The sequence below is a fragment of the Falco punctatus genome (assembly GCF_963210335.1).
Source record: "Falco punctatus genome assembly, chromosome: 10".
NCBI lineage: Eukaryota > Metazoa > Chordata > Aves > Falconiformes > Falconidae > Falco > Falco punctatus.
In genome coordinates this window covers 17,565,944-17,583,849 of record NC_137590.1, presented here as the reverse complement: position 1 = coordinate 17,583,849, position 17,906 = coordinate 17,565,944, and the positions used below count along the sequence as shown (strand labels likewise).

Below are 17,906 nucleotides of genomic sequence, written 5' to 3'. Positions count from 1 at the left end.
TGTTGCAGGATCCCTGGCACTGACTTCCTACTGAATCATTTATTCCGCCAGTTCTCCCCACAGAGGCCAACGAGCACATGCTCCTGGCTGCAGCCAGTGCTGCCCGCCTGCCGGGCACCAGCATGCCCGCCAGCGGGGCGATGGGTCGAGCATCCCCTGCCAGCTTTGGGGCTTGAGAAGTTTTTAAAAGGGCACCAAATCCCCACTCAAAAACACCGTCCCGACCTTCCAGGCTCTTGGCTGCTTTGTTACAGCGCTGGCACCATGTACACGGGGGCTTGGCAGCACTGCTGCTCCTGCACGCTTCCTCCTCCTCCTGCTTTCTCCCCAATCCCACAGGAGCGGGATCCAGCCTTGTTCTGCCCGAATCCCTCACGGCACATCACTGCCCCGCAGGGGTTTGATGCCCATCTGGGCTGGCACAGGGAGTGGGCTCACTGTGCACCACTGGGAGCTCTTTCCCCCCTCCTCAATCAGCCAACACATGCTGCTCTCAACGCAACTGGGCAAGCCTCCTACAAACTGAAGGGTCCTGCATTTGCCTCACAGACCTGCGGACCCTTCCCTAAAGGTGTGCAAAAGCCACCCGCAACCCCAGCATTTTGCTTTCCTGCACCCTCCCTCCAGCGCTTGCCCCAAGAGCATCCCCTTAACTCTGCCCGGCCCCAGTCAGGAGCATCCCCAGGGAATAAATCACATCTCCAGGGGCTGGGGGAGCAGGTGGGAGCGGGGCCAGGCAGAAGCACCCAGCCGGCAGCGGCAGTGTGGGTTGAACTTTGTCTCTGCCGTCTAGCATCCCAGCCCATCAGCATCAACACAGAGCCCTATGGCAGGAACGGGGCAGGGGTTCTCCCACGCCGCCTTTATCCCCACCATCACCTCTTGTGCTCAGCCAGAGCCCAGCCCCAGCCCCCAGGGCTTTGTGCTCTGTTCCTTCTTCAGCACCACATTCTGCAACCCCTTCTGCCTGGGCTTCATCACGCTCATCTTCTCCATTAAGGCCAAGGGAAAGGCACCCCCATCCCACCACCGCCCTGCCTGGCTCGGGGGTCCTGCCTGCTGCCTGCCCCCACGTCAGGGCTCCCTAATCCCATATCTTCCTGTCCCATCTTGTCCCACTCTGCCCCAGCCTGCCTCAAACCACCCCATCCCTGCCTCGCTCCCCATCCTTACCCCCACTCCCTCATGCCACATCCAGCCCCCTGACACCACTTCACACCCGATGTCCCCAGCAAAGCCACAGTCCGAGGGCCACCCGTGCTCCTTCGGTGCTTTGCGAAGGGGGACCCGGGCCACGCAGTGGGTGCGGCTCTCCTCCCACAGCCTGAGCGAGCCCCCAGCCACCTCCTGCCGAGCTGACATTTAATCATCTGGCAGCCCAAGTGTGCTGTAACAAGGGGTCCTCCCAGCCAAGCCCCCCCCGAGGGATTAGGCTGGAAGTATAGGTGTGGGCCAGGGCACTGAGGGATCCTGGCACCGAGGGTCTGTCACTTATTGGCCTCTTGGGGTGATGGTCGCTTGGTTTCAAAGTCCCCCCATGGCTCCATCCCAATGGTCCTCCCTGAGCGCTCAGCGTCGCTGGAGCCGTCAGTGCTCCTCATCGCGGGAGGAAGGCTGGATATAAAAAGCCAGTGGGCTCCAAAACCAAGTTTGTTTCTCCTAGCTCCCAGCCAAGACGTCTGATGACCACAGCCCTGGGAGGGCTGTAATTTCTCAGGTTTATATATAGAGGAGATGAGGCCATGCCGTAGACAGGAACTATATAAAGGGGCTGCCCTGCCCCACTCCCACAGCCAGGCTGGTGGAGCCGGAGAGCTGCGTGGTGCCTCTCTCCGTGGCCATGGACACCTCCTACCCACAGGAGGATTACCTGCCCATGCCGTCCCACAAGCGGGAGCCATCTCCCACCACCTCCCCGCTGCCCCGCGACCACCTCATCTGGTCCATCTTCAACACCATCTACATGAACTTCTGCTGCCTTGGCTTCGTGGCGCTTGCCTTCTCCGTCAAGGTACGGGCACCGAGTGGGGAAACGAGGCTGAATGTTCGGGGTCACCTGGGAGCCTTCCCTGTGCCCCCCCGATGATGATCACCCAGGGATGATGCCAAGGGATGGACTTCCCAAGGAGACACAGAGTGTCTGAAATGGCTGCTTGGGAGGGCTGGGGTGGGGGACAAGAGCCCAACATCCTCAAGAGGCTGGCTGCAGGTGACACCATCTCTTGGTAAAGCCCCCACGCTTTTCCTGCCACCTGTTAATGAAGCTGTGAGACCCCCTGGATAACCACAGCCTCCTGCTGCTGCCGGAGGACCAACTGCTGCTGCCTAGAAGGTGCTGGGGGAGCACGATGCCCCCAGCCCCTCCACCTGCCCTCTGGCAGGAGCAGCTCCAGCGGGGCTGGACCAGGGTGGAAAAACGGGGCTGAAGCCAGCGAGGCTATGAGAGAAGCAGGGAGGAAAATCTCAGCGGCAAAGCAAGCGGGGCCGGAGCGGGGCAGGAGCACAGGGAGCTGGTGGGCAGCTGGGGGCGGATGGAGAGCAACCCCCTTGGCACTGCCCAGGGGACCAGACTGCAGGCTGCGGGGGGAGGCAGGGCAGGGGGCTGTGGGGGGAGGCAGGGCAGGGGGCTGTGGGCTGCCCAGGCACTGCTGCCCGTCTCTCGGCTGTTGCAGGCGCGGGACCGGAAAGCGGCCGGGGACGTGGAAGCTGCTCGGCGCTTCAGTGCCAAGGCCAGGTGCTACAACGCCCTGGCATTGGCGGGGAGCGTGGTGCTGCCGCTGCTGCTCGCTGCCCTGGTCATCACGGGCGTCATCCACCTCTCCAAGCTCGCCCAGGAGTCTGCTGGCTTCTTCACCTACCAGTTCAGTGGGAGCAACGACGAGGACAAGTGACCAGTGGGCGAAGGGCTTGTTGAAACTCCTTGGTATCGCTGGTGGCCCCCCTGCTCAAAAAACCCACTGGTCCAGCGTAACCCAGCCACCACCCATCCCTGCCACCCACAGCCACATCCACAAGCTCTCACAGCCACCAGGCAGTGCGTGGCTGGAGGGGACGCAGCCCACAAGCCTCCTGCCCTGCTGCATACCCCCTCACCCTCCCCTGGCTGATCTGGCACCCCCAGCCCCACGGTGCCTGACCCTGGCTCCCAGCCACCTTTCTTGGGGCAGCTCTATTATTTTTGTTTACCCTGTGTGGGTTTTTTTTAAACTCCCTTTATCCTGTGTGGATCACAGCATCGGTGATTACTATTTAAATCATTAAACCATTTCACACATTGTGAGTCTTCTGCGTGCGTGTGTGTAGTGCAGCGGGGGTGCTAAAGGGACAATATAAATACATCGGTTTTGCTCTGAAGAGGCTCTTTGCAGCCAAGAAGAGCAATAATCTCTGTGACCCTTGGAGCCACCCAGCCTAAACTAGCCAGAAGCCAAAGAAGCAGAGAAGTGCCTCGGTCCCGGGGGGGGACACGCTCAAGCAGATGAGATGTCATCTCCTCCAAGGTGAGCTGAGACTTCCAAACTCATTGCAGTAAAGCAGAGACCCCCCAGCAGGGACAGAGGAGATAAGCACAGGATGCCACCCCACTGCTCTGTGCTGTCCCTCACTATTGCCCTCCCTCGTCCAGAGCCAGCTCATTTTGGCAACTGGATTAAAAGGATCCCTTTTTGTGGAGGAGGGGGATCCCTTTCAGTGCCACCCGAGACCTGGCTCAGAGCTCGGCTTTATCCTCAGCCCCACCAAAATCCAAACCCAGCTGTAGTCCACAGAGCTGTACCGTGGGTGAGGGGATGGAGGGGTCCCGTTTGTCCTGCCCTGCTGCCCAGAACTGCTGCTAATTAAGGGCTGAGTGACTTTTGACAAAGTCTGACAGGGAGCCAGCGTAATTATAAGGCAGGGGAGTTGCTTCGCCTTCTTCCCTAAGCGTTCCCACATGCTGCCTGCGGCAGGGAGCAGCCGCAGGGCTTTTTATAAACTCCGTGGGATTCAGCCGAGATTCCTGGGGTTTGCTCAGAGAGGACAGACCCTGGCAAGGGTGGCTTCGACATCCCCTCGCTTTGGCCCATGTCTGCTCTAGCAAAGCCATGGCGCTGGGAAACACAGCAGCAAAACGGCCCCAGGAAGGGGGGTGCGGGAGGGGAGGATGCTGCAAGGTGCAGAGCTGGTGTCGTGCCTCCTGTTTGCAGGGATACAGGGGTGCAGCCCTTCCCCTTCTCCCCTTGGGGCTTCCTAGGACACGGAAAATGCCTTAAGCAAATTTACACCAGGTCTTTGCTCACCTTGAGGCTGCTTAGCTGGAGGAGGGCTCTGCTTAGACCCCAGAAAAATGCTGCACTTGTCATCATCTGACATAATATTAATGATAACTGATGCCTGGGCTTCCTACAGCCCTTCAAACGTCAAGTTAGAAGGGCTTTAACTCCAAAACTGCTTGAAAAGAGAGATGATAATGTATGTAAGGGCTTAAAAACATGACAGGGATGTTATACACCAAATAAAAGAAAAAGAGCTACGTGCTGCCCGAACAGGGTTAAAATGCTCTTGGCTGTGTATTTTGTGACTGACATTAGTGCCAAAATAACACTCGGCTCCAGCCTTACTTCTGTCCGCCCTGCCACTCTGCCTTTGCAGAGTTTCTCCTTGCGAGGATCAGCAGGATTTGGGGGTCCCGGCTGCTTGGCATACCAACACCCCGGAGGCTGCTGCAGAGGGATCCTCCTCTGTGCTGGCTGGCAGAGACGTGAGGTGGCGGGCAGCGCTGGTGGAGCCTCCACCGCCCTGTGAGCCCCCGGAGCGATGCAGGCAGGCGGGAGAAGGCAAGGACCAAGCCGGGAGGTGCTGGAGTAGCTGGGAGTCAGCACACGTACGGGCTGGACTAAATACAGATCCATTCAGCTAGGGTCATCCTATATCTGTTTATACACAGATATAGAAAGCAGAAACAAGTCATGAGTGTTTAGATAATGCATTTAAAACAGTCGCTTTCAGGCTTTATTTCACCTCCTCTGCTAAGCGAGAGATGCTGAAGGCACATGAAGGGGAGTCAGGGGGCTCACTGCCCCCTGGCACAGACGAGGATGCTCAGCACCACCGGGAGCTGCTGCCACCGCAGCCACAGTGACAGCCCTGAGCCCACCACCCCGCCCCAGGGCCATGCAGACAGCGTGCGGTCCCATGGGGGCAAAGGGTTTATGGCACAGCCTGGGACCTCCACCTTCCCCCTCCCCCTCTGCAGACATCCACTCTTCAGCTGGTTTCTGCTGCCTCGGGGGGGGGTAAATCCCAGATCAACCAAGGTTTAAAATGTCTCGGTGGATGACCTCTGAATCCAGCCGGCCGCCGTGGGGAAGGAGACGCTCTGTCCTACAACAAAACCCAACCTGTGTGAGATACCGGAATGGTTTCTCCCCCAAATTGTCTATTTTTAGGAAGCAGTCCCAGGTGATGACACCTTACCTTCCCACAGGGGAAACCGCTGCCCCGACTCCTCCAGCACAGCTTCCAGGGGAGGTGCTGGAGGCTCCCGGGCATACTCGGTCACTTTGATCCTGATCACTTCTTTGGTGATGATGAACTTCAGTTTATTGCCAAAGTAGGAGACACCAGTGACTTTCAACTTGTTGATGTCATCAGGAAAGGCAGGGTTGAAGCGGAGGCTGGAGCGGGTGATCCTGGAAAGGCAGGAGCACATCAGCGGTGGGGACAGAGGGTAGCTACGAAGCGGTCAGCCACCTCCCCCTATCCCTATGACACCTTATAGGCTGCGGGCTTCTTAAGGGGACTGCTGTAAACAGAGACCCTGTGTCCTCCACCCCACCCCGAGCTGCTGCAGGTGTGTTCCCACTGTAAAGACTGGAAAAGGATTTGGAACAGGGAAGCGGCTCTTTCCGTGTCACTTGATGAGTTAGTGGTGCGTTTGGGAAGCTGAATGCCATTTGCTAAGTCTGTCCTCTGACTCAGCCACAACATCCCCTGCCTCCCTCGGGTGTGGTGTGGAAAGACCCTCTGCAGCCCAGCCTCACACATCCCGGAGGCCTCCCCCGTTGTGCCATGCATCTCTGGGCAGAGTGTCCGTGATGCATCCCAAGGATCTCCAGGCAAACCCTGAGCACACGGATGAAGCATCTGGTGAAGAGCTACTTGGGCTGTGATTTCACAGCCCAGCACCTGAGGCCATTCCTGTCCCCCTTTCCAGTCCCTTACTTGGGCTCTGTGCTTTCCATTAGGTTGGATTTTATTTTTTTAATAAGAAAGAGCAAAAATATTATTTTTTTTTCTTCCAAGACAGCTCAGCTCCCCACTCCCGTTCCGAGGTTGGCTTCAGCAGCAGCGATGCTGGCTAAACTTCAGGAGTGCCCTGCTCAGAGACAGGGAGGGGAATGGGGCATGGGAAGGAGCAGAGGTGGCCGTGGATCCCAGGCAGGAATTGCCATTGAAATCTGGTGACACCAACCTACAGCACAGGCTGTGGGCCACGCATGGCACTCTGTCCCAGCCACTTGAGCAGCTCAGGAGATGGCGGTAGCTGGGATGTTTAGGATGGACACTCAGCTTCAGCCCAAATACCTCGCAGCAGGTATTTGTTCTCACCTGCCGTTCCTTGGCAAGCTGTACCACAGTGGTGAGGAGATTATGGGAGCTCACCTCACACCTGGTGGGGATGCTCCTGGAAGTGCTGCTCAACTGAATCATGAGACACACCTGACCACTAGTGCTGACCCTCTCTGTAATTTGCCATGTCAACAGAGATGTGGCCACACAGCTTGGTTTTCACTTGCCCAAGCTGTGACCGAAGTGGGTTGGCAAGGTGACCTTGGGCAACCCACATCAGCTCCCACCTTCACTGGTTTGAAAGGACTTAGATTCAGCACTGCTGTATGTGCTCCTTCATGTATACAGATCAAGATACAAAAATCAAGAAAACAGCTTGAATCCTTTCTGCGAGCCCGTACCCAGGGTCAAACAGAGCCCGCTGGTGCGTTTGGGCTTTGGATGAGGAAAGACAACAGTCACTGTTATCTCCTACTCAAATCTTGACACGAGAGCTCTTGCCCATCACTCCCTAACATGTGGAGAGGACTCAGTGGGCTGGAGGGGACTCAGGAGAGGCTCAAGACAGTGGAGGGCAGCACCAGGCAGGATCCACCACGTACCATGGGCAAGGCAAGAGCGTGACCTGGAGGGACACATAAATGTCACCTCAACATCTGCAGGAGTTTGGCTGGAGCCCCAAAGCCTGTGGCTTGAGCCTGTGCTGGGAGGGCCAGGCCCAACACGCAAGGAGCATCTGAGGACCGTCGGGCTTCGCGAAAGCTGGGATTGAGGTTTTCAGCTGGGAATACCGCAGCTCATGCCCAGCTCCACCAAGAAACCAGTGGGTTTCTCGGCAACTTCTGGCCACACACACAGAGTAAAACCACAGAGTTAGTGCTAAAAGGTTTCGCTGGAAACCAAAAGGGTTGTCAGTTTGATCCATCCTCAGTTAAACTAAGAATACGCTCAGGAGACTGTTGCTTCAGGGTAGAAACCACCGGACTGCTTTGGATAAGAGACACAGCTTTGAAATTACATCAGCAGCGTAATGGTTGTTCTAAGGTATTTTGATGCCGTGGCGATGCCGGCTGGGCACGCTCCTCCGCAGAGGTCTGCAGCGCCGCACGCATGGCAGATGGCTTTGGGGGGCTGCAGAGGGTCTTTCTGCACCACATCCACGGGAGGCAGGGGATGTTGTGGCTGAGCCAGAGGGCAGACTTAGCAAATGGCATTCAGCTTCCCAAACGCGCCACTCACTCATCAAGTGACACGGAAAGAGCCGCTTCCCTGTTCCAAATCCTTTTCCAGTCTTTACAGCGGGAACACACCTGCAGCAGCTCGGTGTGGGGTCTCTGTTTACAGCAGTCCCCTTAAGAAGCCTACAGCCTATAAGGTGTCATTAGAAGCAGACTGCTGTTTGCCTGCAGGGTGACTGTAGGGACTTTTCTCTGCAACTACCGAACCAAACGGCCCACGTATTTGGTGGATCATCGTCCCTAAGCTTCATCCACACTTGGTGAAGAAACCAAAGCGACAGCCACCTATGGAGCGGGCAGGTCGGGATGTGGTTCTGGCATGCAGGCATCAAAATGATGTGGGCTAGCCACAACCCCGGAATCAGGGATGTCCCTCTTCACCGGGGGTGTCAGCCAGTGCCGGAGAGACCGGCACTGGCCTTGCCATGCCGCCTTTTGAAGCCAATGGCTTTAACACTGACGCAGCTGGAGGAGGAACAAACCAAAACTTGTCATTTCTGATATCTTCACCCTCTTCCCCACCAGTGACTAACTGTTCCCAGTTCATCCAGGAACATTAACGCTCCTGTTTGTCATTGCCTGCTGGTAGCTTGGCAGGATATTCTGGATGCTGCAAGTTCCTTGACTTTTTCATGAGTAAAACCACATTGCTGCAGATGAACAGTAAGGTTTCAAGTGATATGTAGTTGCTTAGAAATTAAATGCAACATAAGATAGGTCTCACCTGAACCCTGTGTAGCCAAAGAGGACAGCTTGCAGGAATCCACCCATCCCTGTCAAGAAGTTCACAGCTCCCGACCCGTCTGAGTTCTCCACCCAGATCTGCTCCAGCAAGAGAAATAGATGACTCAACAGCTGCACTGGGACTCTTCACGCAGTTTTGAGGGGTTGAACACGCTTATCATCGTCACTGTCACCTATCTGGGGTGCTGCAATGACCACGCCTTGCTGCCCATCCCGGCATGAGGTGGTGGGTGGGCTTTGATGCGTCCCTGAATAGCACCATCTCCATGACCCTTCCCATTCCTAGGCAGAAGGAAGCCTAGGGGTGTACGACAGCAACCCATGGCTTTGTGTTGCCTGATAGGAATCAGACGCCTCCTCACTGCTCTTTGGAAGCACACAGAGAGGAGATGGAGCGTGCAACCACCAAGCCCAATGTAATAATCACCTGGTGACCACAACTGCCGTCAGCATGGGCTGCAGCCCAAGCGATGCCTCTCGGTGTGACACAACCTACTTGGGAGCAGGCAAGATAAAAGCAAGAGGTGTTTGTCACAGGGAAGCACCCACATCATGCAGCTAACCTTGAAGGGCTCCGTGATGTTGCTGAAACACTTGTTCAGTTGGCTCTGGGCTCTCTGGACCTCCTTCAGCTCCAGCCAGCCCACCGCAAACATGCTCTGCCAGAGAGAGAAACAGCCTTTCACCTGCTGCTGCTCCCCAGGGGCAGCAATGCAGCAAAAGCTTCTGAGGGACCCCACGGCCAGCATCCTTCTGACCCAGGACCGACACCTTTGGTGCACTCCTCTAGCTCCGCACTCCTCACACTCCCTTAGAATTTAAAGCAGGTCTGACAAATCGTGTCTGCTGGCGGGGCTGGTGGTCCCTAACTTGGATGGAAACAACCACCTCGGGGATGAATCCCAGCTTCGGCTTTCCCCCTTTCCTTACCCAGGTCATGGCTGGCCCATCCAGCTCAGTGACGGGCTCATACATCTCCAGGTCATTTCTCCGGACTTCAGAGCTCATGGGGTGCATCAGCGGGAACCCAAGCAAGACAACGTCAGCTTGTTTCACAGGCTCACCTGGGGAAAGGAGCTGGTCAGACCACGTGTGCCAGCCAGGAACAACTGGCCGGCTGATGCTCTGTTTACACACATGGGGAACAAACCTCTCACAGAATCATCAGCTTAGAACAACAAATGCCACACCAGCAGGGGGAAGGCAGTGGACCTGCAGGGAGGACAACTCATTGTTGCCTTGCTACAGGCAGACCAGAGCAGCAGCTTATGGTTTGTCCTTCCTGCTGTGTTGAGGCGGGACGCTGGCACAGCCCTAACGTGATGGCATCCAGCCTGGCATCACCTGAGCTCCAGGTGTGAAGGAATAGCTCCCAGGATCCCGTGCATCCAGGCTACCCTGCCCCTAACTATGGGAAAAGGGGCACTTAACTGGGCAGGCATTACCAGTGGAACTGGTCCTTCCACTTCTAGAGGGCCAGGGAGCTCTGGATGGGCAACACGCGGCCCTTGGCCTTGGAAAGACAGACCTAACTGTCAGCGGTGGGTTCATAGCAACCACAGCATCTGCAGCCCAGGGCTAAAAGTCTCTTCCTACTCTCCACGCTCCCAAATTTTCTAATTTTATGAGCCCACTAATGACAAAAGATCCACTAAGAGGCAGGAAAAACTTCTACAAGCCCGTTTGCCAGTGTGGAAAGCCTAAATGCTGCACCTGGGGAGCAATGCTGGGGATTCTTACTCCAGCCAACCCCCCAGCCACGGTTCCTGTGTCTGGAGCAGTCAGGGTCCCCACTTCTCGCAGGCTTACAAAGAGCGAGCAGTGGCCAACTCAGGGGTTGGCTGCTGCCTCTCCGCTCACCTGGGCTGTAACCGTCGTACTCGGGATGATATTTCTTCTCCGCATCAAAGGGCACTTTGACTTTCTGGGCACAGTCCACCCACTCCTCTGGCACAGGGATCAAGAAGTCCCGAGCAACATCAGCTGCAAAGTTTAAGCTGAAAAGCAGCAAGGAACAGTGCTTTCCATCAGGCACGGGTGCCTGCGTCCCCCTCAGAGCCGGGAAGAGAAGAAAGGGAAGAGAAAGGACTAATTGAGCTGTAACTGCAAAGCAGCAACTACTCTGAAAGCACACAGGTCAGAGTTTAAGCTTGGGGTAACAGCTTTCCTCGCTGGAGGGGGGAGTCCGTTCCTCTAGCTTTAGATGTCTCCAGCTGCGTAGTTGCACAGACACCTCACTAAAGGCAGGGAGAGAAGCCCTCCTGTGAAGCGAGACCCCTTGCTCTCATGTGGCCACCCAAACCAGGCCAGATGGAGCCGTGGGACCACCTACTCCCTTCCGCTGATGGTGAAGGCCGGCGAAGGAGACCCGCTCGGACAGAGGCATGCGAGGGGAGGAAAGGCGCATCCCATGCTGGAGCCCTGCTGCCTCCTATCCCTGCCAGACGGCTGGGCAGAAAAGAAGAGAGACGGGCCAGGCTTTGAGAAGGCACGCGTGTTACCTCCGCTGTGCCACGGCGTTGGTGTATGCAGAGTTATCAACCTGGTGATGGTACTCATCCGGGGGCATGACACCTGGAGGAAGAGGAAGGGGACACTTCACACCGCAGCACACCCCAGGTCTGGCATGGCTTGGTGCTCGTTCTCAGGGAAGCAGCACAAGAGTGGGACACCCCCGCTGCAGCGCCGGGGGTCCCTGTGCCAAGGTGCTGCCCCTCTGCTGCTGGTGGGATCCCACAGAGACCTGGGTGCAATGCTTAGCAGAGAACACGAGTGGTGCTGCTTGTGAAGGAGAAACAACCCAGCGTATGGCTGTGGCTGACGAGCAGCAGGTACCTCAGCCTGAGGGCACCCCCCTCACCCCACAGGCAAGGTGACCTTCAAGTCACTAATTCTTTCAAGTCATTCCATCAAGTTGATCAAGTCATTAAACCTTTCCCTCTCTAGAAGCTCAGCTCCCTCCTTTGCTGCTTTTGTGCAGATTGTCCCCAGGAGGAGAGATGGCCACTTCCCAAGAGAAATGTGAAAATAGACATTTAAATATGTGACTCCCCTGTGGGCACCGGGGATATCTCCAAGGACCTTTGCTCCAAGGGCAGCAAACCCAGCTCTGACCACCCCAGTTTCACACAGACCCCTTCACTCTAACCCAGCCTTCTCCTCCAGACCCTCTTTCCACAAACACATCTCCTTCACTTCTCCTACCCCTTGGCATCCGTTTTCAGAAGCAGCCATCAGCATTAACTCGCACTGGTTTACGTGACGGCTGCCTGCGGAGGCACCCTCTGCCCTGCCAGACACACCAGCAGTTGGGCTCGTTTGGCACCAACAGCACCAGATGTCCTTCAAGGGATTAAACTCCTGCAGTCTCCTGGAGGACTTAAATTCAGGTCTCTTAGAAAACACTTAGAAAACTCCTTCCTCTCCCAAGCCCTTGCACTCTGCCTTCTCTAAGCGCCACCAGTCACAACAGCAGGTCTGAAGGCACTTGTGCTTGTGGCATCAGCTCGTACCACCACGGAAGGAGACTTCTAGAGATGCCCTATGAGTGGCAAGGGGCTGAGAGAAGAAACAACTGATGCTGTGCCACTGGAAGAGAGCTGACCATCTGGTTACATATTCACACAGACACAAATATCATCTATGAGATGTTCCAGAGGGCAGGAATCTGAAGAGCCAGTGCACTCCCATCCGGGTCTGGCTGGAGGGACTCCGAGCCTCTGCTCGCAAACCCCTTCTCTACAAACAGGTCTGGCAGCTGCAGAAGTACCTTTGATGTGGTAGCACTGCTCCTCCTTGCTCCACTCCATCCTGCTGCACCAGTACTGAGCCACAGCACCCACCAGCTTCCAGCCTCCGTCCTCCCTGAACAGCTTCTGGTCCTGGATGGAGCCAAAGCCAGAGAAAAACAGGGATGTGAGGGAGACTCAACCAGACCCAAACTCAGCAGGAGGACAGGAGATCTAAGGAGATGGATGTAGCAGGAGAAAACGTCAGAAAACTGGCCTGGATTGAGCCAACAGGATGCTGAGCCGCCCAAGAGGAGAAGGACAGAGGAGGCAGGGCTGAAGAAGGGACCCTGGGGCGCTACCGGCAGTTCTGACAGGAGCAGATAGCAGCAGAGTTTCTCTGGGAAGGGACAGTGGTCACCACCAGATGCCCTGCAGACCTTGCCACCAGGCCATCCAGGTGGCACGTGCTCCCTTTACCTGCGTGGTGCAGTAATACTGCTCAAAGGCCATCAAAACATCCCCAGTGACATGGATTTCTTGGGCTCCATAGATGTCCTCAGGACAGACTTCCCGGCCAGTGGCTGCACTCTCCCACGGGAACTTAGCACCCTGCCAGGAGACACCCATGACGCAGCTGAGCACAGCATCTTGAGATGCTCTCCCTGGTCCACCACCTGCGGGCCATGCCCTGCTCACAGCCCCTGGCTAAAACTAGAGCCAGAGAGGAAGAGCCAAGCCCAGCTGTCCTCCTGGCTGCCAGTGGCTGGGTGGTGTTGCCCTCAGCCCAACACCTCTGTCCCCACCTTGTAGCCTTGCTCCTGCGCGTTGTGTAAGGCTCCTTCCAGCGTGCGAATCCGGTACTCCAGGATGGCTCGGGCAGCTTCAGGATAAAACAGCAAAATGTTCGGGAACATCCAGGTGTCCTGCAAACATCCAAGCAAGGCAAGGCGGTGGGACTGGCTGGTGGGGCACCCAAACGCTCCCACCAGTTTCACTCTTCAAGTCCGCCCCCATCCCAAATGCTCTGACCGTGATTTTGCTACTACTTAAAGGTGGTAATTATTTTGTAATTTTAATGACTGTGGGGTCATTAAAAGGGATAAATCCACGAGGGACTGTTTCTGCCCATGCCTGCTGCTCTTGGGTACCTCACTGGGGTGATCCCAGCAGGACCTCCCATCCAGCAAGAGAAGGGATGCGTGGGTCCTCCAAAGCCAGAGGCTCTGGAGAAGGTCAAAACCACATGTGTCACCAGAAAGCAAACACACAAGCTCTTCAGGACTGAAAAGCCCTTGCCCAATGAAAAGACCAGACCAGATTTAGCACAGGAGCTTCAACACCATGCAGCAGCGTCTCCTGCCCGCACCATGCCATCACCGCTCAGCCACAGAGATGTGCACACATTCAGCGTGGCTGCCCCGAGAGCAGTTCTAAGCTTCTGGCAGGGGCAAAGCCACGCAGCCCAGCCAGCTTATTGAGCACAACCAATCCTACGTTTAAAATGTGCCCATCGCGGGAAACAATTCTGGGTTTTTTCAGTGGTTTGGACACAACAGGGCTCGCTGATGCCTGAAGCCTGCTGAAACTGGAAGAAGGGCAGGTTTCAGCTTGCTTTGGTTTAAATAGCTAAAAGTTGGTGGCTGTGCTCCAAGCTAGTTACTGCAGCCCCCTTGGGTGAGTGACCCCAACCACCTCAGCCCCAGCCCTCAGCCTGGGGAAGGGGGCTGCCCTGTGGTGGGGTCTCTCTCGACCCCTTGCCCCCATCAGCTACGCAGCAGCCCCAGGCATCTAGCCTTGATTTAGGCAATTTGCTTTCGAGTTAGAGGACAACCCAGATAAGCAACTCCAGGGATCGAGCTGAGTCTGGGTCGCCGGTACAAAAGGAGCAGGAGGATGCTCGCCAGCAAGGGGCTGGTGCCAAGGTGCCCCTACTTGGGAGTAAGGAGGAAGCTCCCGCCAACCTCCTGTTGACTCTTCTCCATCCCAGTCACCGTGCAAAGCCCCCAGGTTGCCAGCTAGCATGGCTTCCACCCACCTGGTCCCAGAAGACATGGCCCCAGTAGTCCTCGCCCTGAGTGCCGTTGGACAAGCCGCCAGGGCTGATGCCATGGAAGAGGAATCCCGGGCTCCCACGGGGTGGGATGGCACTCAGCAGGTAGTAGAGACAGCCATAGAGGGCCTGCCTCAAAGGCAGAGGTCCGTCCAGGTCGATGCAGCAGCCTTGCCACAGCGTGGCCCATGCCTGGGCATGGGAGGAGTGCAGGGAGCCAGCAGCGATAAGGGCCAGCCCTTCACTGTAGCTCTTCTTCACCTCCTCTTCGCTCTCAGCCACGGCCGTCAGGAACTCCCAGGATTGCTCCCGCTCCTCCCCATGCAACGTCAAGGCTTGTGGCACCGGTGTCCAGAGCATGTGAACTGTGGGACGAGGTCCCCCCTCCACCTCAGGAACCAGCGTCTTCCCGTAGACGTAGCTGTGGGAGGCAGCAAGAGACAGGTGAAGGGAGAGCGGAGCAGGTGGGACTCCATGCATGTCCACCCACACAGAGGGGACCTCCCACTGGCAGCCGAGCACCAGGCTCCTGTCCCATCTAGGGCAGAAGCTTCCTTGTCCCCACGCTTCAGCTCAGCTGCCATCCCACCCTCAAAGCACGGGTGAGCGACACTCCTTGCCGTTGATCCCCAGCCCCAGGAAGCCACTTCCAGAGGTCGCCTCCCCCAGACTCACTGTCTTCCCCACACTCATTTCTTTGTCATCACATCTAGTCCCTGTGGCCTTTGGTGCTCTTTTACATGTAATAATTCTGGAGTTGCAACTAATAAAAACATTTCAATACCTAACATTTTATATACCTGCCTGGAAGAAGCAGGTTTGCACAAGCCTCCACACTACTTCGTATTTCAGTCTTGCTCTAATCTTACTTTGCAATTTACTTCCTAACGGTGAGCAGGGCAGCACGCAACAGCCCACGAAGGGTGTATTCAGGGCAGGGTGCCCCCGTCACCCAAACTCACTGTGCTCCCTGGAAGTCTGGTCCTTGTCTCAGGTCCAGGTCCTGGCTCTTTGTCACAAAAGGAGTCTGGAGCTGGACCGTGATGGGTCGGGTGGCGTGAGCTGATCGCTGGATGGTGATGCTGAAGGCCATCAAGTGGACGAGGGAATGGTGAGCGTAGATCTGTTGGGTGGCTGCATAGTCTGTTGACTGAAGCACGTGGCTGAAGGTTCCTGTGAGCACAATATGAGCCATCAGCCTTTTGAACCCTCAGGTCCCGATGCTCTGCCCCAGGCTCCCATTTCAGCCCTATCTACCGGCTCTTGCTGGCAAAGGAACCACCTTTTCCCAGGTCCAGATCCAAACAGAGCTTTTTGACTGTTAACACACTGAATCTGGCCAAGCCACAGAGGAATGATTTATGCTGTAGAATGTTTCGTCAGGCTTCATGACTGTGTTTTCCAAGCTTGGCTCCAGCAGGGATTGAGATACAGTCTGAAAGTCGCTCTTATTCTCACAAGGAAAGGGAATTTTCCACTCGCTCCAACACAACTTTGGAAGAACATCACCCCGCAGGTGAAGATAAAATGGGGAGAAGACAGACGTGACCTTGTGGAAGAGGCAACCCAGGCAAAGAGACTTTAACCTCTAGAAGGGGGTCACCAGCAGCGGGACGGAAGAGCGGCGGATGCTCCAGATTCTGAAGGTCCAGAGGCGGCAGGACAGGGAGGTGCCCGCCCGCACTCGGCTGCTCACCCGTCTGGGTGTCCAAGGCGAAGGTCTCGGCTGGGCTGTCCGCAGCAGGCACCACCATCCTGACGTTGAGGGGGCTGGGGATGTCAGCACGGTGCGTGTCTCCCACCGCCCCGTTGTACACGCCGTTGACGTGGAGAATGTCCCGGTACACGCGGGTGCCCAGGTAAGCGTTGGTCACCGTCGCCAGCAGCCGTGGGTCCGAGGGCAGAGAGGCAGAGGTGAACACAGCGGGGTCCTCCTTGCCATCGGCCATTTCTGAACCAAGCCGAGCTGCAGAACAAGAGTCCGGGGCAAGTGACGAACGGACCAAGCCGGGGCAGGCTGAGCGTGGCAGTTTGACACCAGCCCAAAGCAGGGGCTGCAGGCTGCCTCTCTCTCCAAAACCTTCCTGGACCACCCTGCTCACCACCAAGGCTGGCAGCTCACCTGCCTCGCTATGTTCCTAGGGTCTGTGTTTCTTTTAGCTTCCCGGCTGGTCACCACCAGCACCTCTACCAGCACCCTCCATTGCAGCCTCCCCCACAGCGCCTGGGCAGCTCTCCCCCACCTGGGCTCATTTCCCCCTTTGCAGCCCCCCTCGCTCCCCCTTGGCTCCAGCTGCCTCCCAGCCCAGCAAGGCTCCCCCCAGCTCGCCCAAACCTCACCCACCCACTGGCTACATCACTTCTCCAACTTCCTCCCCTCTTCTCCTCCGTGACAGAGGCTCACCAGTTTCTTCCAATACAACGCAGCCACCTTCCTCCCTTTCCTCTCCTTCCTCCCAGTGCTGTTCTGGGACACTGTCAAATGCCCTCCTGCGGCCTCAGTGGCTCCCCATCGCCCAGCTCGCTGCACCCGATGCTGCTTCTCACTCACATGTTTAGCTCAGCTTCAGCTACTGGCTTACTAGGACAGGAGCCTTTTATTTCTTTTATACATATATATAAAAATACAGACCTGTATAGATATCTTTTTATATATTTATATATAACACGTAAACATACATATAAGTATATATTAAAGATATGTATAGCTATAGACACATACAAACAGAGCTGTACAGAAGGGAGCTGTAGCTGGCGCCTGGCAATGCTAAGCTCCAGAATAATACAGAGGGTAAAACAAGGCACCAAGAACTCCCCGGGCAGAGCTGCAAGCCCACCGGGGCCGCACAAGAGTGGCCAGAGCGCCCAGCCCAGGCTGACTGTCCCCAAAGTCCCTCCCTGGCCGCAGCCGGCTGCTGGCAGCACTCGGGCCGGCTCCGCTTCCTCACGCCAGGCAACGCTGGAGACTGAATTGCGATAAACCCCCTGCTCCTGCCTCCAGGAAGATCAAAACCAAGAGCCAAACCCTGATGGGGGGTCAGAGAACGAGACCTTGCCTTTGGTCCGGGGCTGAGCGCGAACGCCGGCTGCGGCCGGGGGCGGCTGTCGGGCTCTCACAGCGGGAAGGACGGAAGTCACCCCACCGAGAAAGAAGGAAGGAAATAACTTTTTTCCCCTCCCTCCTTAAAAAAAAAATAATACAAGTAAGTCCTGATGTGCAGGTGTTTGCTGGGATGACCCTGCCCACAGTGGGGAGCACGGAGGTCCCGGGGCTGCCTTGTGCTCTGAGGAAGGAGGAACGGAGAGAGGAAACCCCAGGCTGCTAGGACTGACCTACAAGCTGCCCAGGCACGCCGCAGGGCCCCGGCGAGGGGCTGCGGCTGCTCTCCGGCCAAGCAGACAGAAAAAGCACTCCAGCAAAGCACCTCACAGGAAGAACCATGCACCATAACCAACCTTTGCCCCCAGCCATGCTTTAACCCTTCTCCTCGCCAGCTCTCAGAGGGAACAGGTCCAGGCTTCGGTTTCGGGTGCCTTCCCTGGCTCCCTGCCCGAGACCCCACCGCCGCACACGTTTCTGGGCACGGCACGGGC

General features: G+C 56.6%; 2 protein-coding genes across 9 annotated transcripts; one reads left to right on the top strand and one right to left on the bottom strand.

The window, feature by feature from the left end:
• Nucleotides 1-1,376: 1,376 nt before the first annotated feature.
• On the top strand, nt 1,377-3,280 carry IFITM5 (interferon induced transmembrane protein 5). The gene is made up of 2 exons (XM_080404575.1): nt 1,377-2,011; nt 2,673-3,280. Exons 1-2 carry the CDS (start codon nt 1,841-1,843, stop codon nt 2,889-2,891), a joined length of 390 nt encoding a protein of 129 aa, XP_080260701.1. The 5' UTR covers nt 1,377-1,840; the 3' UTR covers nt 2,892-3,280.
• Nucleotides 3,281-3,414: 134 nt separating this feature from the next.
• On the bottom strand, nt 3,415-17,494 carry PGGHG (protein-glucosylgalactosylhydroxylysine glucosidase). 8 transcript variants are annotated; one of them, XM_080404561.1, is made up of 14 exons: nt 17,369-17,494; nt 16,009-16,278; nt 15,275-15,485; nt 14,298-14,733; nt 13,066-13,185; nt 12,740-12,871; nt 12,301-12,412; nt 11,033-11,105; nt 10,392-10,528; nt 9,462-9,595; nt 9,095-9,190; nt 8,512-8,609; nt 5,455-5,669; nt 4,960-5,361 (listed from the first exon to the last, which is right to left on the bottom strand). In XM_080404561.1, exons 2-14 carry the CDS (start codon nt 16,259-16,261, stop codon nt 5,297-5,299), a joined length of 2,082 nt encoding a protein of 693 aa, XP_080260687.1. In that variant the 5' UTR covers nt 16,262-16,278; nt 17,369-17,494; the 3' UTR covers nt 4,960-5,296. The 8 variants fall into 8 exon arrangements, with proteins under 8 accessions (XP_080260690.1, XP_080260687.1, XP_080260686.1 ...); XM_080404560.1 differs by having other exon boundaries at nt 16,717-17,456; XM_080404564.1 differs by lacking the exons at nt 4,960-5,361; nt 5,455-5,669 and adding an exon at nt 3,415-4,910 and having other exon boundaries at nt 16,717-17,457.
• Between the last annotated feature and the right edge of the window lie 412 nt (nt 17,495-17,906).